This window comes from Corvus brachyrhynchos, unplaced genomic scaffold, assembly GCF_000691975.1.
Source record: "Corvus brachyrhynchos isolate BGI_N302 unplaced genomic scaffold, ASM69197v1 scaffold283, whole genome shotgun sequence".
Classification (NCBI taxonomy): Eukaryota; Metazoa; Chordata; class Aves; order Passeriformes; family Corvidae; genus Corvus; species Corvus brachyrhynchos.
The window spans coordinates 2,659,094-2,678,441 of record NW_008237409.1 but is presented as its reverse complement, the minus strand read 5'-3'; the positions used below and the strand labels follow the sequence as shown (position 1 = coordinate 2,678,441).

At 43.6% G+C, this 19,348-nt stretch overlaps 1 protein-coding gene and 1 long non-coding RNA gene across 6 annotated transcripts in view; one reads left to right on the top strand and one right to left on the bottom strand.

Annotated features, from left to right (window-relative positions):
- VMP1 (vacuole membrane protein 1) overlaps positions 1–17,155 on the top strand; it is a 61,002-nt gene extending 43,847 nt beyond the window's left edge. For 3 of the 5 annotated variants that reach the window (XM_017730972.1, XM_017730973.1, XM_017730974.1), the window contains 4 exons: positions 698–814; positions 2,980–3,041; positions 13,033–13,135; positions 14,401–17,155. In XM_017730972.1, the coding sequence (XP_017586461.1) occupies positions 698–814; positions 2,980–3,041; positions 13,033–13,135; positions 14,401–14,544 (426 nt within the window). In that variant the 3' untranslated portion in view covers positions 14,545–17,155. The remainder of the gene's footprint in view (positions 1–697; positions 815–2,979; positions 3,042–13,032; positions 13,136–14,400) is intronic. The other 2 variants (XM_008631095.2, XM_017730971.1) reach the window with 1 other exon arrangement.
- Positions 227–11,430, bottom strand: LOC108445904. Its single transcript, XR_001860932.1, has 3 exons — positions 11,322–11,430; positions 3,072–3,348; positions 227–363 (listed from the first exon to the last, which is right to left on the bottom strand). It is a non-coding gene; the product is annotated as an uncharacterized LOC108445904 (long non-coding RNA).
- Positions 17,156–19,348: the final 2,193 nt, after the last annotated feature.

The window sequence follows — 19,348 nt, the reverse complement described above, 5'->3', positions numbered from 1 at the left end:
TTATGTCAAAAAACCCCACCAGTGCTGCAGTGTCACCCCAGCACCACACTGCTCCTGGGAGTGACCCTGCTCAGACACTGCCCCTGTGCTCCAGGCTGAGAGGGAAAGGTTGGAATTCGGATACTTTCTTGGTTTCATTTCAGAAATATTTTACAGATAGTATCACAGTACCAAAAGTCAGGCCAACAGTTTAATAATAATAAAAAATTCTTTTAATTTTAAATGAAATGCATATGCTTAATAAAATCTAATCAGTGCTTTTAAACTGGATACATATGACTATAAATGCCAGTTTTTAATGTAGTTTCTCAGCTGGAAATCACTGGGGATCAGCTGGAACATTGGCTTCCAAGACTGATGTGCCTGTCAGGGAGAAAATTCGATAAATCACTCAAAATGGCTTTGCTGTGGTTTCTGTGCATTTCACATGGAAAACTTTTCATTGGCTTTTTTCAGGATCTAGGGGTAAGGGGGGACCATGAGAATGGAATTGTCTGGGACATTGTCTAGCTGACTCCCAGAGACTTAAGTTATGTGGTGCGACATCAACATTTTTGTAATTATTAAGGCACAAGAGTTTTGGATCAAGTTGGGAGAAGGGGAAACTGTTCATTTTTCAAAATTTCAAGGTCTGTCGTGTTCCTGTCCATCCAATGTGTGCTGCAATTATTGAACCTCTTTCACTTGCACTCCACAGATCCCAAACCCCTTGTTTGACCTGGCTGGGATAACTTGTGGCCACTTTCTGGTTCCCTTCTGGACCTTCTTTGGTGCAACCTTGATTGGAAAAGCCGTGATTAAAATGCACATCCAGGCAAGTGCTGCCCCTTCCTCGGGGCTGGGGCGGGGGGGAGGTGAAGCCTTTGATTCTCTCCCTGCCTGTTCCACTGTGTTACTTGGGAATGAATCCTGGAGTCTCCTTGCCCGACCTGAAGTAATGGAAATTAATTTGGTGCAAGGGATTTACAATAAAGGAGCTGCTGGGCTCCTCCAAACTGAGGCAAGTGAGTAATTTATAGCTGCTGACCTGCTCAGGAAATTGGTGGTTAGCCAAGGTATTTACCTACAGCCTGTACCAGACTGCCAGGGCTCCCACTCGGAGTGAACTCGCCTTTTTGGTAGCAAACACTCATTTGCACTTTGAAATGCCCTTTTTAGCTCAGTTCAGAGAACCCCACTGCGCCCTGCGGGGCTGGGCCAGCCCAGTCTGGGCGGATTTGCCGCAGTTTTGGGGCTGGAGCAGCGATTTTTGGTGTCCCAGGCCAGCTCATTTGGAAAGGGCCTGGCTTTGGTGGGCCCCGTTTTTCCTGCTCGCTCAGGGCTGTGCCAGATGTGCTGAGTTTGACAATCCAGTTGTTTTCACAAGATGTTGAGTTTTGCTTGTAAGTGCGTCACCGTTTGGTCCAAGGAGAGATGAAGTTTTGATTCCCTGGAGGATTTTCTGGTGTGGTCAGGGCTGTATCATGAGCTACGTCTCTGTTTGGGATGTTTTCAGCTGAGTTTGGGTTTTTGCAGTGCCTGTGCCTCTGTTGTTTGGAAATCTCTGCTGTGACTCCCATCAAAATAGCAGAAGCTTTTAGTATAAAATAATTTGTATTACAGCCTCATCAAGCGGCTTTAAAAATCTTTGTTTTGCCCTAAACACAAGCTTTTTTCTTCCAATCATTTTTAAATGGTTATTTTGTTTTGCCCAGTGCTTAAACAGAAAACAATAAATAGATTTGGAAATTCTTCCGTTTACTGGGATAGAACAGCTTTTTCTCCACACTTATTTTTGTATTATCTGAATTTTCTTCTGCTTTTAAATCCGTGTGTTGCTCAAATGGGTTCTGGCAACACAGAAAAGTGAAATAATATTAGATCAATATTCCTTTTATTATTTTAATTGCCTTGTTCAGCTACCACAGTGTTTGCTGTGTAATTTATAGTGCTCCACACTCAGATCCCATGTAAGTGAAAAAACATTTCCCAGTGTCTTGTACAGTTGGTAAATCATCTGATTTTGTAATAGGCTCAGCTTTTAGAATTCTCTTTTTCAAGCACACCCTTGTGCAATAGCCTTGATTTTTTTGAGTGATCTGGCTGGACTTGGAATTTAGGAAATGTGAGAGTCATGGAAAGGCTTTTAATGCAATGTTCAGACAGGAAGTGAGTGACTGGTGCAGTGGCCATCCCGGGGCTGCTTTGAACTGGCCCCTTCCTCCGGACCACAGGAGCCTCTAGCTGGAGTCACAGCCCTTGTTCCCAGCCTGGGGAGGGCAGCTCTGCTTAGGCCAGGCTTAAATTGGTCTGAGGAGGCTGTGGGAGCTGTGTGTACCCTCAGCTACCACTCACAGGCTGCTCACTCCTTGCTGGCGAGCAGGACAAATGTGCAGAGGCTGTTTTAACAGCATTTTAAGTGGTTTTAGAAGTGGTAAAATCATGGGCATTGAGATTTTCCGCGAAATAAGATGTGTTACAGAAGTTTTTAATTGAAATTACTCTGTTGCAAACAGTTTGGTTTATCACAGGCACTCTCACAGGTGCCCAAAGGCTCTTTCTTTGTTTTTCATTGAGTATTTTTTGTTGTTTCTGTCTGAATCAGGGAGACTAAAACACATTATTTTTCCCTCCTGTGATCTGGAAGCCCACGTGTTTGTGTGAGGGGCTGTGAATTTCTCTGGCTGTTTTTCCATTCAGACATTGTTGACGGAGTAAAGTGACCTTGAGCTTCTGGGAATGGGAGTTTGGGGAGGATGAGAATGGGCAGCAACTGGCTGCAAAAACACTGCAAGAAATGCAAACTGTGAGGAAAGAGAGGCAGAAAGCGAGCAGCTTTTCTCTCTCCTGCCTCTTTTAGAGGAGAATGTTGAAAAATAAAGAGGAGAGGAGGGAAAGCTGGGTAGGAGCTGCTTGGGAAGGAACACAAAATGTCCCCCCCATTGTCTGTGCTTCCCCTCGGCTCCAGGCTTTCTGTAACTGCTCTTTTCCTTCCTACAGAAACTCTTCGTTATTATCACGTTCAGCAAACACATCGTGGAGCAGATGGTGGCCCTCATCGGGTGAGTAATTCCCAGCACAGTAATTAATACCTGCACCCATTAAGTGGAAAAGTACTGGAGGAGTCAGCTCAGATGTGCTGAGGGCGTGCTTTGTTCCAGGCTTAGCCCCACGCAGAGTTTAGGTCTCGCTTGCAGCTCCTTCCCCGAGTCCTTGGAGAAGTTTGCTGGCCCGGAGGCTCAGGGTTGTGGGATCAGCACTGAACCTTCACCCCAAAGCAGGATCCAGCTCTTCCACTCACACATCCCTGCATTTACAGCTGCACATGGGCTGTTTGCCCTGCATTTTCTGCAGTGGTGTAGTGTGATCCTATGGCAAAAAATGAGAAAGTTTATAGAAAATTATAGAGGAAAATCACAGAATTCTGTGATTCTCTATTAAAAACCTGAGATTTTATGCAGTGCTCCAAGATGAAAATAAACATCCTCCTTAACTGGAACTACCTTATACATTTACAACATTAAATCTCTCATAAAACATCAGAATGAGGAATTTGGTCTGTAGAGTTTGATCCCCATTCTGTTAAATTTGGTAGAAATGAGTTTCCATGGATGAAGTGTCCTGATTTCGAGAAGGTTTGGTTTGGGTTATTTTTTTATTAATTCTTTAGTAACTGGTGCCTATTTTATTTTTTAAGTTAAAATATCAGTTCAAAACAGGAAAATTAGGCAAACCCTCAGTTGGCAACTGAGAGGGGGAAAAACAGACAAAAACCAGATTTACACTAATGAAGGTGGGACACTGAAGGTGAAGTGTTGGATTTATTTGCCTCACATTTTACCTGTTCAGTCATGAAATTCTGTGTCATTTTAAAATCCGTTGTTGATGCTACCCTTCCCTGTCAGATAATCCAGCAAATGCCATCAAACCATGCAGGAGTTTCATAAACTGCTTGGATGCAAACAAAGGATGCAGTTTAATGAATTTAAATGTAGGCAGCTGCATCAAACCCTATGGATTGCATCCAAAATTCCCATTTAATTGTTCAGAGCAGGGTGGAAGCTCCTGCCTGTTCTGAGGGCACTGCTGGGTTCAGGGATATGCAGGGTTGGAGTTTTAAGTGTGAGTCTCTAACATGGAAATGGAAAGTTTTATTGTCGGGGGGGTTGGGTTTTTTTAAACTAAAATGAATCCAACCTCTAGTCTAAATCCATAAAATGAATTCCAAGGTGTTTCTGCTTCTCCAGGGTTTCTTCTCTGGGGCAAATGGATATTTTGCTACCCAAAGTGTAATAACTATTTTCACATAAAATCCACACTCCTCAAGAAAAGTTTGAGGGGAGGAATGTCTAGAAATAATTCCTTTTAAAACAAAACTCCAGGCAGGGATGCTGTACAAAGAAAAGGAGTGTCAGAAGAACCTGGCAGGGCATTTCACTGACGAAACAAATCCTGGCTTTATTATTCCTGATCTTCTGCTCGAGCATCTGCTTTGTACCTAAACTCACACTGAATTTGTTGCTTTGAACATTATTTTGAAAAGAGGGGGAGAGAGAGAGAGAAATGTGGTTTCTTTTAAGCATCTTGAGTTTTTTTCAGTATCAATCACTCCAGACAGTTTGATCTGCCCCTAGCTCAGGTACATTTCCAAGGATTTACTCTCCTGTGGATGCTTTGAGCCAAAACCAGTAGATTTTTCCTACTTCATCTGTCTTGGAGATAATTTTGCATTGAATTACTTCGAATGCATTCACAGGAGCTCTGCTGGGTTCGAGTTTTATTGGAGGGTTGATGTCAGAGTTAAAAAATGTTCCTGGGAGACAGTGAGATTTTTGGAATGTCCCGGTATCCTTGACTTTTCTCAAGCTGTCTCCAGCATTACCTCATCAATTTCTGTTAGAGTGGAGCCTCAAACATGTTAAACAATACCTTGCTCTAAAAGCCCTATTATTGAATTAAAACAGAGCTCTGTTTAATGGTCAGTAACTTTATTTTAATCAAATTCTATCCACCACAATGACTTTAGACTTTCTTTGTCTGGGCTGTTGTTCTTACACAATAGGAAATATCTGAGCACAACACCTGAAAATAATGAGCATATTGATAGCCAGGATAAATGGAACCTAGACAGAAGATTAAATTGTGAGATAAAGTCTGAGAATATCTGATTTTATAAGCCAAGGAGAATTTTTTGACAATTATGTGATTTTTAGTCAAAAAGCAAAGCTGATTCATGTGCAGACCTTGCTCTTTATTGTCACTGGATGCTGCTGGGTCCCACAATGAGCCTGCCATAATCAGGCTGCTTTAATATCATTTAATTTGATTTTACAGTTTTGTCTAGGTCTCCATTACAAACAGATCATAAAATATTTTTTTTCGGTTAATTAAATAAAAAAGGAAATGGAAAAGAAAACATGGCAGGAAATTAAGAAGCTGTTTATAGAAAATTTGAAATTTTTTGAGAATTTTTTGGGTGGTAGCTGGAGAACAAAAACAGGACAGAGGGTGAGTGCTGGCAACAAACGTTGGGGAATGAGGGAGATGAGTGGGTTTGAGAAGTGGGGTTGGTGTGAGGTTGAAATCCAAGCTGAGAAGGATTTCCAGAGGTGCTGGAACTCACTGGGGCTGGGAATTTCCAACCAGTTCCACCAGTCACTGCTTTTGAGTTGTTTTGTTGGTGCCTCAGTGCTGGAAGAGGATCCTGCTCTCCCTGAGCTTTGGTGAGGGAAGATGCTCTGGAGGAGTTCTGTGTCCTGTCCCTTCAAGAAGACTTTAATGCTGATTTTAGGCCAAACCCAGCCCTGTTCAGACATTTCATTATGGTGTGTGTTGTGGGGTTTTTGGCTCCTCTATCTTTCCGTTCCTATTTTTTACCTACAGCTGCAGGGCTGTTTGTGAAGTCACACTGTGCAAAGCGCTTCAAAGCAGGATGATGTTTGCTGGGAAGTGGCAGTTTTAAATGCAGATTAAGAATGCCCAGAAAACTACTGAAGAAGTAGTTCTCAAAGCACACACCATCCACAAAACAGTGGCCATCCATTCTGGTGGTAAATGTTCAGAAAGGAAAAAAAAAAAATCTGCGTTTTTTTAGGGAGAAATCCCGCCCTGCAGGCAGAGATTCCCTCTGGCTGTGGGTGATGATGAACTCTGTAGTATCTGGGATTGTTCACCAAGAGGTGCCCAGGTGCTGCACCAGGGCTGGATCCTACAACAGCAGCAGTGAATTTTACCTGCAGTAAATCAGAATCCCAGAATGGTTTGGGTTGGGAGGGATCCTAAAGCTCATCCAGTCCCATCCCACCCTGCCATGGCAGGGACACCTTCCACTATCCCAGGCTGCTCCAAGCCCCGTCCAGCCTGGCCTGGGACACTTCCAGGGATGAGGCAGCCACAGCCTCTCTGATGCCTTCCTAATTTTAAGACTCATCTATTCAGGTAATTAGTGAGTGAATAAACTGATTTGAGGTTAAAACAGAAACCAGTGAGATTGTGCTACTTTGATTTTTAAGTCCCTTGCTCAGTGCTGCGTTCTGTGGGTGTCACCTCTGAGAATCCAACAAATCCACCCAAAAATATCAGGGCTCCTGAAGTGTCCTTAACTCAGTGGTTTTTGTGGAACAGCTTTCCACCCTTCCCAGCTCTGCAGGTCAGTGTGAGTGATTGCACAGCTGAAAGAAAAGCAATTTTTTGGTCACAGGTACTGGAAGCATTGCCTGGACAAACCAGTTTGCTGCTATTTCTTGTGCCATAATTCTTTGCTTACAACTTAATCTCAGTTGATGCTGGTAAAGGGAGCGTGGTGTTCCTTTCACCAAAAAAGCACAAATGAGATCATGGTGACTGATGTGACTGGAAAGTTTTCTTAAAGACTGTTGGGGGTTCTTTAGTCAAAAATAATTTACAATACAGATTTAGGTTACTTCTTTAGAACACAAGGCAAGAAGTGATAAAGGAACAACCAGAAATATTGTCCTGGGGTGGGAAGAGCTGGGCAGTCACTTCACAGCCTCCTGAGAGGAATTTTGAGAGGTTAAACCAATACCCCTGGCACTTGTTGGTTCAAAACTGAACAACCTTCCTGGCAGAGGTTCATCAGAAACCTGGGGGATGTGCCCTAGGCACAACAGAGCAGCTCCACACAAAAATGGCCCTGAAAGGGACACAGATGTGGCTGAAATTTGAGGAGCTCTGGTGTTGAAAGCCTTCCAGTGGATCACAACAGAATTAGAAGAGTTTATTTGCAAAAGGCTTGAAGGATTTAACTCTGAATAAGCAAGGGTTTTTACCCTAAATTGAGTTTTAAAAAAAGAATCTTTAAAAAGCAAGCAGAAGTTTTGTTCCAAAGAGCAGCAGTGAGCAGAGCTAAGGACGGGCAGGTCAGAGATGTTGCAATTCCTAATTTTGAAAGGATTGATTTAACATAACAGAATGTCCCAAGGAGAAAGCCCTGGAGCCTCCTGGGCTGCCGTGGGCATTGGAGCGTGGCTCAGGTGGAAACCACGTCAGACCTGGGCCCATTTGAGCTCTGTAAACTTCACCAAGATCTTTCCTTTCTTCATCTCATAAAGCAAATGAAGCTGCCAAGGAGCCTTTTAACCCCCAAACCTTCCTGTTGATCCTGACCATAAACCAGATTTATTTTCTGCAGCTTCAGAGCTCTGGGCACAGAAAACAGCTCAGTTCCAGAGCCGTGCTGAGGCCGGGGGTGGTGGTGGGAGCTGGGGGCTCTGGTTGCTCCTCAGGGGCTGGGTAGCCCAAGTTTGGCTGGAAAGGGAGCTGGGTCCAGCTTTGGGCTGCCCCAGCCCCCAGGATTCAGGTTTTGGGCAGCCCCAGATTTCCCTAAACCCAATCCAGGTTTGGACTGCCCCAGATCCCAGGATTCAGGTTTTGGGAAGCCCCAGCTCCCAGAGCTGAGTCAGGCTCAGGCTGAGCCCCTCTGAGTCACTGCAGGGTCCTGCTGGTGGTGCAGCCTCGGGGAAATGGATGGTTTAAATACTGTGAGAATCTTTATCAGCACAGGAAATGACAGCTCATTAAAATACTAACCGTTAAGCCAGTTTAGATCACTGTCTGGAAAAAAATTAACCATTGAAGGCTCAGAGGACTCACAGGAAGAAAGGTGCCCTGTTTAGACAGGGGACACGTTATGCAAATGATTCAGCTTTGCTAATTGGCCAGTGACATAAAAATATTTCCACTGGAATCTGTTTTTCAGTGGTTTAGAAAATGTCTGACTTCCAAAGAAGTCGATACCACCGTGCTGGAGTGAAACTTCTGAGAGAGGGAGGGAGGGATGGCTGAAATACCCAAATTCGGTGCCTGTTCCTAAATGTTTTATGGCTTTGGAGCTGCAGGATGGATTTTTCTTGTGTTCTCACAGGGGAATGGAGAAATGGGAACCAATTGGTGTTGGTGGGATTGTTTAATGGTGTTTTCCAAAATTGTTGGGAAGGTGAAAGCCTTTGCCTTCCCCCTCTGGCCTGTCTGTCAATAGTCTGATTGAAATAAATTATTTTAGAAGAGCTGAAGGTCCAGGCAGGGAGGAGCCCATCGCAGCATGTTCCCTTTCTTTGTGAGATCCCTCAGTGCCACTTCACTCCCTTTCTGCAGCGGGAGATAATCCCTGGCCTTGGGCAGTGCCTGGGCAGTGCCAGCCCCACGGGGATTTGCCTCTCGCTGCTCTTCTGTTGTTCCCTGTCGTCTTCATTTGGAATTGTGGTGGCATTTCCCAAAGGATGTTTTTCTCTCGGTGTTTCAGCCCAAAAAAGCCGAATCTGGGCAAAACCTGCTGGTGTTTGTCCCGAGCCCCCGAGCGTGTGGAGTCTGAGGGAAAGGGATTTTCCAAGCTGAGGGCTGTGGATATTGGAGGGATTATCCATAAAGTGGGGCCGTGACTCAAAATTGCATCACCTTCCCGAGGTGTGTCCAGCCTTGTTTGCACCTTCTGTTTCCCCATAGGGCTCTGGTTTCCCTCCAGGTTAGAATTTCCTTGATTAAATTAAATTAAATTAAATTAAATTAAAGAAATCCCATGTTTGTGACCCCCCAGTGCTCCCAGTTTGCTGAGCATCCCCCTGGGGGAAGGATCCCAGTTTTTCACAGGGGTCAGGCTCAGGGCTGGCTGCACTGAGGTTCTTACTTACATTTTTAATTTCCATCAGAACAGCTCAGGGTTAATCAGCTGCTTCAGCATCTCTGGATGTTCGAGGTCTCTTATAAATGGGAAACTTCCATAAACTTTCAAATTTTCATTCATGAAAAATCCTGTGGTTTTGTTCCCAAAATTTGAGTCTGCAGTGGCAGCTTCTTTCTTTTGGAAAACACTTGTGAATTCTAACATTTCTCTCTGGAAAAGCAGGCAAATATCCACATGTGCTTTGATAAAATGGGAATTCTATATCCTAATTTATGGTCCGACAGATTTTTTGTGAGATATTGGTGCAATGACACTGAAAGGCAGCATTTGATAGAGACTTGTGCTTCAGCATTTAGCAGAGTTGGAATTAATTCCTGAGTGTTCCCAACCTCTCCAAGCACGGGCTGAGAGATTTCAGTCACTCAAGAGCAACCCATACTCCTAAAGATCTTGTAAGATGAAAATTATGGCTTATGATTAAGTAGTCTTAAGTAAGTATTTTTAATATTAGTAAAAATGCAGATGACTGGAATATCAAATTCCTCCTTTTTGTAAGCTGGCCCAGGGAAAATACACTTTTTTCTCCTGTGGGTTTAGTGCTTCATCCTGGTGCCTTTGAGTAAAATCCTCCCTGTAGTTCCAATGGTTCTGTTAAAAAGATTTAAAGTTTCCCAAAAATCACTTAATGACCAGTGAAAGGCATTTGAGGTGCAGCTGTTGACAGTTGTTCTTGGAAAAGAAAATTAATAAATTTAAGCACAGATTTGCTGTAACTGGACTGGAAGTTTTAGGAGTCAGATTCTGCAGGTTCTTGGTGTAATTTTTAAAATAATCCTCGAGCAATTTTGCTGAATCTCTGTCATGTGGTGCTTCAAACAAATGGGAATTTTGTTTGATTTATTGGAAAAAGAGCTTTGGAATTTGTCATTTGGATAGAAATCATAGCTCTGAGTTAAAAATAAATAAATGTGCATCTGTTTAATTACAGATACCAGGTAACAGTTCTGAAAACAGGCACCAAGGGGTTTTTTCAGTGAATACAGATTTTTAATGGGTATCTATGTTGTAGTATTGGAAGTCATGTTTTTGACTGAAATGTTATGCTTTTAATAAATTTAAGATTATCAAAGGCTAGTCCAATTTTGGGGAGCTTGTTCTCAGTTTCAGTTCCCTGTGAAACATTAAAATTTAGCAGAGAATCAGAATGGATCCGAACAAAAATTTAGTATTTAACGTTAAGAGTTTCTAAAACAACTTCTGAATCAAAACTTCTTCTGAATCAGAATTTCTCCTTCCATATTCTGGATTTGAAAGAAAATGGGTTTGATTCCCGAAGGAAAACGCAGGGAATGGGGTTTGCATTATTCCGGGATTATTTCCCAGCATCTTCCTTCTCCCGTCCTGTGAAATTCGCGGTTTTTGAAGGTGCTGAGTGCAGGAATTGTGATGCAAATCTGGCCCCTCTGGCCCGGCCCTGCCTGGTCCTACCCGGATCCCACAAAATTCATCCCCAAGTCCTCCCCCTCCTCCTCGGATCAGCGCAAAGGGATCTCCGAGTTGGATTTGTGAGGTTTGCAGGGACACAGAACTCACTTATTTCCAATTAAATTAAATTATTTTTAAGATTTTTAGATTTAAGATCATGCCTTCGGATATCAGGTGGCACATATCTGGGTGATTAAATGATTTAATTTGATCCAAAAAAGCACCAGTAACTAATACTATGCTGCCAAGATGGGATTTCAAGAATTTCATGTGGATTCCTGATTTTTTAGGTTTTCCTCTCCTTATTTAAATCTCTGCACAATTTTTTTCAGAATTAAAGTCTTTACAAATGTACAAAAATTTGCAGATTTAGAAGCTGAGGTCCTTGCATTGAGGATCTTGTAGATCTTCAAAATTGCTTTAATAAAATTATTTTGTGCACTTAATTAATTGTCGTGCTCAGAAAAGGGGGAAAAAAAAGGGAATTGTTTAGTGAGAAAAATTTTGAAATATTGTTTTGGTGCACCAGGAGCTCCTCAAGTCTCTGAACTTGGGTTTCATGTTTTTGTTCTGTGTTTAATTCAATTTGGGGACTGACTGAGTTGAGTTTCTGTGAAGAACGGAGTCATTTGAACACCACCCTGTTAATCATTGATCCCTCATCATTTAAATATTCCTCATTTCTTAATCATGCAGAAGTCGAAAAGTAAACCATTACCTTGCAGTCGCTCTTCAGGCTCCCAAGAACTGTCTGAAAAAGAAAAGAAACCTCAAAATGTTCCTCATGTTCAGAGTGTGACTCGTCCCGGAGTCCCTGGGAGAGCTTTTCCCAGGAATAGTCAGCGCTGAGACGGCTCTGGAACACTGGGAATCCTTTGGAACATTGACACACTCTTGTGTAAAATGGATAAGGGACGTGCTTTGGGCTCCACAGGTTTTTGTTTTCCTGAATTTTTACCAGTCCGGGCAGAGAATTTCCTCACCCGTTTGTCTCACGGGGCGGTGAATCACGGGGGAAGCGACCTTCTGCTGGGAAATGGGTTCAGAAAACCTCCTTTGCCCCTGGCCATGAAGGAAATAGATTTACTGGAGGAGAATGAGACACTTTGTTTCGTGCTTTTCATAAATTCCTAAAATTAGAAAGCTGTTAGTTTTTAATTGGGCTTTGGCCTGGAAAAGGGAATATGGTGTCAGAATAGGAGGCTGAGGGGAATGGTTTGAGTCACCCAGAGGGAGATGGTCAGTCGTACAACTTGTTGGATGTACAAGTGGTGTATCCTGGGTCTGAAGTGTGTTTTACTAAACCCTCCCTGGAGTAGCAGCAGGAGTGGTGGAAATAATAAAACCAAATAATCAAAATTTAGGTGAGTTTTTTTAATGTAGAAGAGCATGGTGATTTCTTTAAAATTAAACAAAAAAATCTCCTTTCTCTTTGAAATCCAAGTGGTCAGTAATGAGAACTCCCCCGTGGCTGGGGTTAGGATGAGGTGGATGGTGTGGATCCAACTTTGGGAGCGTTCTCCCCACACAGCTCAGGCCGTGGTGATCATTTAGAATTTATATTTGATTTGGGAGTTTTTTAGAGGTTGTGACCATTCTTAAAGGGTTTTGGATCTCCTGCTAAGTAGGATTTAAGGAAAAGCTGCTGGAAGCCTGGAGGCTGCTGAGAGCCTGCCCAGCATCAACTCAGAGCGCTCCCGTTCCCAAAGCGGGATGTTTCCAACATCGGGAACAAGGTGTTCAGCTTTTGTGCGAGCCCTCTGCCAGGGAGCCTGGCCCGATTCGGGGCAGGGTTCAGATCGCTCCTTTGTTCCTTTGTTAATCCCGGCTCGGGGGAGGCGCTCCAGGATCTGCTCCCGCATTCTTTTTGGGAAGGGATGACGCACGGATTGTCCTAATAAGGACTTGGCTGGGGCGAGGGGCCGGCTCCGTGCGGGAGAGGGGGCGAGGCTTGGGGCGAGCAGTTTCTTTTTTAACCGAGGGATGACACAAGCCCCAGTCATTTCCTTATTAATCGGTTCAAACCAGTTCTTACAGGAACTGCCGCTGATAAATGTGGGACTTCTCCGAAGTCATTCATTGGGTTCTCAGCGCCGCTGCCTCCTCCTGCCTCCAAGGAAATGCTCCCGCTCCCGGCTTCTTCCTCTCTTCCCAGCACTGTCTTGCTCAGAAATATTTTTCTTTTTAAGCACTTTTTGAGGATGGGGAAATACATCCCTCCCGAAGTATCAGATCAAAAGATGAAATGTGTTTTATTTCGTGGGTTTCTGTTTTCTCGAGTAGCTTCAAGTTTCCTTCTGAGCTGTGGCTCAGCCTTTGAACTTTGTTCTAATTAGGTAAAGTGGTAAGTTTAAAAAAAATGTTTTTTTGTTTTTGTTTTTTTTTTCTTCCCTATTTTGTCTTGTTCTCTGGGATGAACTTTCCATCAGTGCTATTCCGAGTATAGGTCCTTCTCTTCAGAAGCCATTTCAAGAATATTTGGAAGCTCAGAGGATAAAACTTCACCACAAATCCGACAGTGCTGTGCCACAGGTAAGACCCTCTTTGCCTCCCTCCCTCCCCAGCTCATTTTTCCCTTCCCTGCCTGTCTTTGCCTTGTAGTTTTTACCGATGGAACTCCCGATTCTGTTTTTCAAAGATCTGCACTGACCCAGGGAATAGATAAAAATCTCATTTAAAAAGCAACCTGGGAATTAAAAATATTGTGTGCAACTGCATTTAAATCCTTTTGAGAATAAATGAAAGTATAAAGCAAAACCAGTGGTTTGTCCTGCCTCTGCATTAGCTGCCTCTTGGGAAAGTTAAATTTAAGGAAAAAAAAGTTGCCTTTCCATGTGAAATGGTAACAGACTGGGCAGCACCGCTGCCTTAGAAGCCAGTGGGATCTGTGGCTCAGTGGACAGTAAGAGAAATAAAATCCCCAAGCCTTTAGTCTTTGAAAGGAAAAAAAATTACAGTGTTCAGAGCAGGTACAAGGGGCAGAAGTGTACTTTCATACAGAAAAAAACCCTTAAAATGTAAAAAGCAGTATTTTAAAAAACTTGCCCTGAATTTTCAGTGGAACAGAGCAACTTTGATATGAAATTCTTTAGGCTGCTGAGGCGTTTTGAGATAAAATCCGTGAATCCAACTCACATTTCACGTGCAATATTTGTAGCTGTTGGGAATGTCCCTTTGCCCATTTTACCACAAAAGAGCCGGACTGGGGAGGCTCTGGCTGGAGTCAGGAAATGTGCAGTGATTTCTGGGCAGGGATTTCTGGGCAGAGCATTGCTGCCCTCCTTTGACAAAAAGCACAACGTGAGAATTCCCGTGAAGTGGCACCGGCGCCGCAACTTCCAGGGGCACCAGAGTCGGATCCTAATGGGGAGATAACCCAGAATGGGCAGTTTAGGGAAAAAACACATTGTTAACCAATGACCTGATTGTTTTCTCTGCGAGGAACATGACGGGGGATGTCAGGCAGGGGCTGCTAATTCTGAACTCCACGAATTGTTAGCGAAGACCAAACAATACTGGGAATAATAAATCACTGTGGGAGCACACTGGGAACGATCGGGGTTCGTCATCTGCCCGCCAGTGGATTTGGCAGCCCCTCCTGCATTGTCTTTCAAGGGACTAAAGTCAGCTTTGCAGAGGGACCTGCAGGAATCCTGTCGGGTTGCACTTGGTTCCTGTTTTTAATTTGATTAATTGCAGAATAAAGACACTGTCAGGCTTCCCCCTTTCACCCAGAACTCTCCGTTGTTCTGTCCACTAATCTTCATTCTCCTCCTCCTTCTGTTTTGTCTCTTCAGGGGGAAAACTGGCTATCCTGGATGTTTGAAAAATTGGTGATTGTCATGGTTTGTTATTTTATCTTATCTATAATCAACTCCATGGCCCAGAGCTATGCCAAGCGACTGCAACAGAAGATGTACTCCGAAGAAAAAACCAAATGAGCTTGGGAAAAATGGGAAAAACCCCAGGATGGGTTTTGGCAGACACAAGAAATGACACATCTTTTCATATGTTTAAAAATCAGCATTATTCAAAAGGGGGAAAAATTTTTTAACATCAAATTTCAACTCTTAACAAGGTTTTTTTTTTTTGTTTGATTTTGAAAGTAATTTGGATATTAGAGCAAAGGTTTCACTGACAAACTTAAAAATGTTAAGGTAAGGTGTAAATGCTTCACGAGTCTGGGTTGTGGTTTACAGGATGGACAATGGGATGTTAAATGGAGTTTAACACAAATGTTGTCCATCCAAATTACTTCCAAAACTGATTATTTAATACTCTCCATCTCCTGATTTAACTTCAGACTGACCTGAGGGTAACGTTTCCTTTTGAAGGGTGGCTGTTTTGCTTTTTCCATAACTTTCAAGACCATCAAAATGTAAATAACTGAGTACAGACTGGGTACCAACTGTTGCATGTCCCTCATGGTAAGGCTGTTCTGTCTGAATTCCCAGTGTCCCATTGCATTGCACGCTGGAAAAGCCACCCTCTCCCACTTCATGATGTTAGCAGAGATGGTTGATGTCAAATGCTGAAGCCAACATTTTTTATTCTGTATATTTAGAATGAAGTTAAGATAAAAACTTTATAAAGTCATCTTTGATCATTCCAGAATTTCTTGTGTCAGTCTTTTTAAGCTGTTTCTTTTCCTCTCTCACTTTTGGATGCTCTGTGCATGTTTGCTCATCCTTCCTGTACTAATGGTGCTCAAATCCTTTGTTCTTTTTTTGTTTTGTTTGGTTCTTTTTTTGTTCTTTTTTCTTCAGAACTTCTTGCTTAGCAAAGGAAGGAGGGAAGGCCATGCCTTGCTTGAAGCACAGTCACTGCTTAAATAGATTAAATAGAGAACAAGATTGGTTATCCTAAATTCTGCTCAGGTGTTTGCCCCTGAGGCCAGAACTGTGGGCAGTGGAGGAGAAGAGAGGGGGAAGAGTTAAGATTCCAGCTGAAAGCAGATTTTATGGGTACCCAGCAATGGTGCAGAGAACTTTAGAGAACCCTTAACCTCATGCTTTTAAAGTCAGATTTGTTATGATCAGTGTGTGTCAGTTCTGATGTACAGGAACAGAATTGATATTAAAATGGCTCTTTTCCCTCCTTAGTGCATAAATCCCCACTGCTGCTGTACCTGTATCGCTGCTCTGATCACTTCTGAACGATTGTTTTTTACTTTTATCCTAAGGGGTAAGCACCAAGAATTAATTTGCCTTTCTAATTAGCGTTCTCAGGAGGTGGCCCAGAGTCCGGGGCAGCTGAGCTGCTGCTCCTGCTTAGCTTAGGCTGCTCGGTGCCCCAGGTTAGGCAGGGCTGGAGCCAGGTGTGTTCGACCCTGCCCGAGTGTCCTGTCGTGTTGCCAGCGTCGTGCCATGCCATGGCTGTACCATCCTGTCGGATAGCTTATCAGACTGATGTTGACTGTTGGATCTCATGGCAACAACAGTCGGTAGGCTGTCTGACATTTTGGTATCTCTCATCTGACTGTTTCTCATCCATCCCCAGCTGTTTCCATTGAGCATCAGCAGCACATCAGTGTCTTTGGTTGGGCTGGAAATGAGCTCAGAGGGCCCGCGGTGCCGCGGTCCTGCAGAACAAAGCCCTTGTAAAGCTTCCCCTGGGGGGTGAGGTTTGTACCGATTCTCTTGGCTTCACAGGGACCTTCAGGCAGTGCTGGGAATGAGTGGGGAGGATTTGCATAGACTGCTCGGACAGATTCAATTCCAATATCTGAAAGTCTGAGCGCAGGATTTGCTACGAGGGAGTTGAAAGCACAAAGGCCGTTCAGCTGCTCCTGGTGATTTTTAAAAGGTGAACAGTATTTACTAAATCTTTCAAATTTTTGCCCTAAATATGGCCTTTGAAAATAATGTCACAAAGAACTCGTTCTGGTACAATTCCAAACCCCACAGCTCTGTTTGGAACTTCACTTTTTCAGCCTACAGACCCCTCAGAGTTGCATTTCCCCTCAGGACACTGCATCAGTGACAGCCCGTGGCTGCTCTCCCCACTTCTAGTGGCAGCTTTTTGGTCCCCAAATCTGTCACCTGAGGGACACAGGTATTTATTAACCTCTCACACTTCTGGGAGGGGTTGGGGTTCCTGTGTGCTCTCAGGTTGGAATTAGGACTCTGCAACAACAACTAAATGAGAAAAAAAAACCCCTTTTCCTAGAGCCTGAGCCAACAAACTGCACCTTTCTAAATGCTTTAGAGGTCTCCTTAAAATTCTGCCTCTTGCCTGCTGGAAAACCACAAGGAAAACTGGAAGCTTCCTCCCACTTTTGGTTCAATATGTTTACATATATACAGTGTGAAATATATATATATCTATAGTTCTTCAGCTTGTGTTTCCATGTGTCCATTCCAATAAGCTCTGCTGTTAATTTGAAGCTTTCTAACACTTAAGGAAGTGATCATTCTACCTGCTTCTACCTGGGATATAAGACTTGGTAAAAGGTAAAAAAAACCTAATAACAGAAACAAAAGTGACACAAACCTGATGAGATCTGCAATGGATAGCTTTATGTTGCTTAAATAAACAAAGAAATAACGTTTCCCAGTGTTTATTTCAGCTGGATTGTTTCCATTCTCTGTATTGAACTCTCTTGGTAACACTGTGACATTTGCTATCCCAAACATTCTCCAGGTGTGAACACAGAAGATAATTCAGCAGTTGCATTTTGTGCCTTTAGAGAAGGACTCAGCCTTTAGCATTTGACCTGAAAACATGGATTTTGCTCCCTTAACCCAAAGTTTCCTTTTGTTGCACATAATCTTCATTACACATTGGAAGCAGTCAGTCAGTTCAGTGTGTTGGACACAAATCCAAAGGGAGCTCTTGCAAGAGGAACAATCTTGGCACAAATCCCTATTTTTAGCTGCTGTTTCTTGTAGTTAGCCACTAAATAAAGTATCTTGGGGGTTGTTTTTCTGGGAATGACTGAAAATCACACGGAAGTAACAGCCCTCTAAGAACAGCTAATGACTTTAATGTGATGGAGATTTTTTTTTTTTTGTCTCCATTATCTGTGGAACGAGGTCAGGTAGGGCTGCAGCTCCTCCTCCTCTGCGTTCTCTCCTTGTTTTCCTGCCTGCGCTGAGGACTGTGCCTCCCCGAGCTCTCTGAGGGCACCGAGAGGTGTCAGTGCCCCTTTGCTGGCAGCCACCCCGTGCCCCAGCAGGCAGGAATTGTTGGTGTAAGCAAAGCTCAGGTCACACCGAGCCAGGTCAAGTCAAACCGTCCAGTTCCAGCCTCACATCCATCAAAACAGTCAGGAAAGCTGCTGCTCCCTGTCCTGGAGTTCCTTCCCTCCGTGCCAGTGTCACGCTGTGTTTCTGTTCAAGCAGCTCCCTCAGAACTCCCCCAGCTGCCTGTTCCTGCTAAAAGATCCTTGTCATTAACACTTGACAGTGGCTTAATGCTGTTCCAGAGAGTCCTTCCCTGCTGTGCTTTTGGCCTTCATTATTTAATTTGTTAGAATCAGCCTCCCTCTCGCTGCAGGCACAAGCTAAACACTCTGGATGTTTCCCTGATTATCAAGCAGAAATGTAAATATTAGTGAACAAAATTGATGGCAGGTGTAAAGATAAGTGGGGGTTGGGTGAGTTCCTTGGAGGTAAAAATAATCGGTTTTCTTTGAGCACATGGTTAAAAAATACTTTGTAATCAGCAGTTAAAAGGCTGAATGTAATTATAGATAAGGTAATTGAAATTACTCTTCTGAGATTTAATATTATGCCCTTTTTTCTGTAAATGTGCTGGGTTTTTCGAGAAGGAAAACCAGTAAGTACTTCACCCAGGTCTCCGGATTGCAGCAGCCGGTGGTGTGTGGGTGTGGGAGGGGATCCTGCTGGGCAGGTGAGGGATCAGTGCTGGATCACTGTAACCTCAGGAGAGGGGAGTGGAGCAATCGCCTTCCCTGTGAAACACCTCTGATGGATTCAGACATGAGGGTAAATATTTGCATGTGCTCTTGCAAACTCATTTTTAGAAGGATTATGCCGAAAAACTCTCAGAGCCTGCTGTGGCTTTGCTAATTCAAGTGCCTAATTGAGGGCATGAAGTGCTGGCATGAATTTCATTATACATTTCACTTGTTTATTGATGCATCCACTCGGCTTTCATAAAAGGCAGCAGAACATTGTTCTGGCAGTGGTGTCAGAGGGAGAGGCTGGAACAACCTGGGTCAGTTGTCACAAGAGGGGAAGGAGCTCAAACACAGAAACTCACCGCTGTTCTGTCACCTCCCAGGCACAAGCAAACGGAGAGAGCCCAGCAGTTAGTGAGTGCTTGGAATGTGTTGGGAATTCAGGAGAAAAACTGGTATTTTGGTCAAAAAAGGGGATTATTACCCCATCTGAAGAGGCTGTTGAGGCCATTCCTTGTGTTCATTTCTGGTGGTGTTCAGGTGTGGTAAAACAAAGGTGCAAATGTGAACCTGTGGAATGGGCCCAGCTTGGGTTTAGTTTGCTTTAACGCTGCCCTTTGTTGTGCTGAGGGCGTTTTATTATTGTTGTTATTATTATTCTCATCCCTGGAATGAGTCAAAGAGCAGTGGCTCCATTAGCATTAAACCAAAGGTCACCTTTCTCTAGAGCTCGTTTGAGGAGCTGCTGAGGTCGGGGGTAATGTGGCATCTTCGTGTTCCAGGGGAGTCGCTCCCAGTTCATTGTTCGGGTGTTCCAAGAAGCTTCCCGGGGTTGTTGCCGGGGTTGCCCGGGCAGTGGCAATAAGGAAACTGGCGGCTGT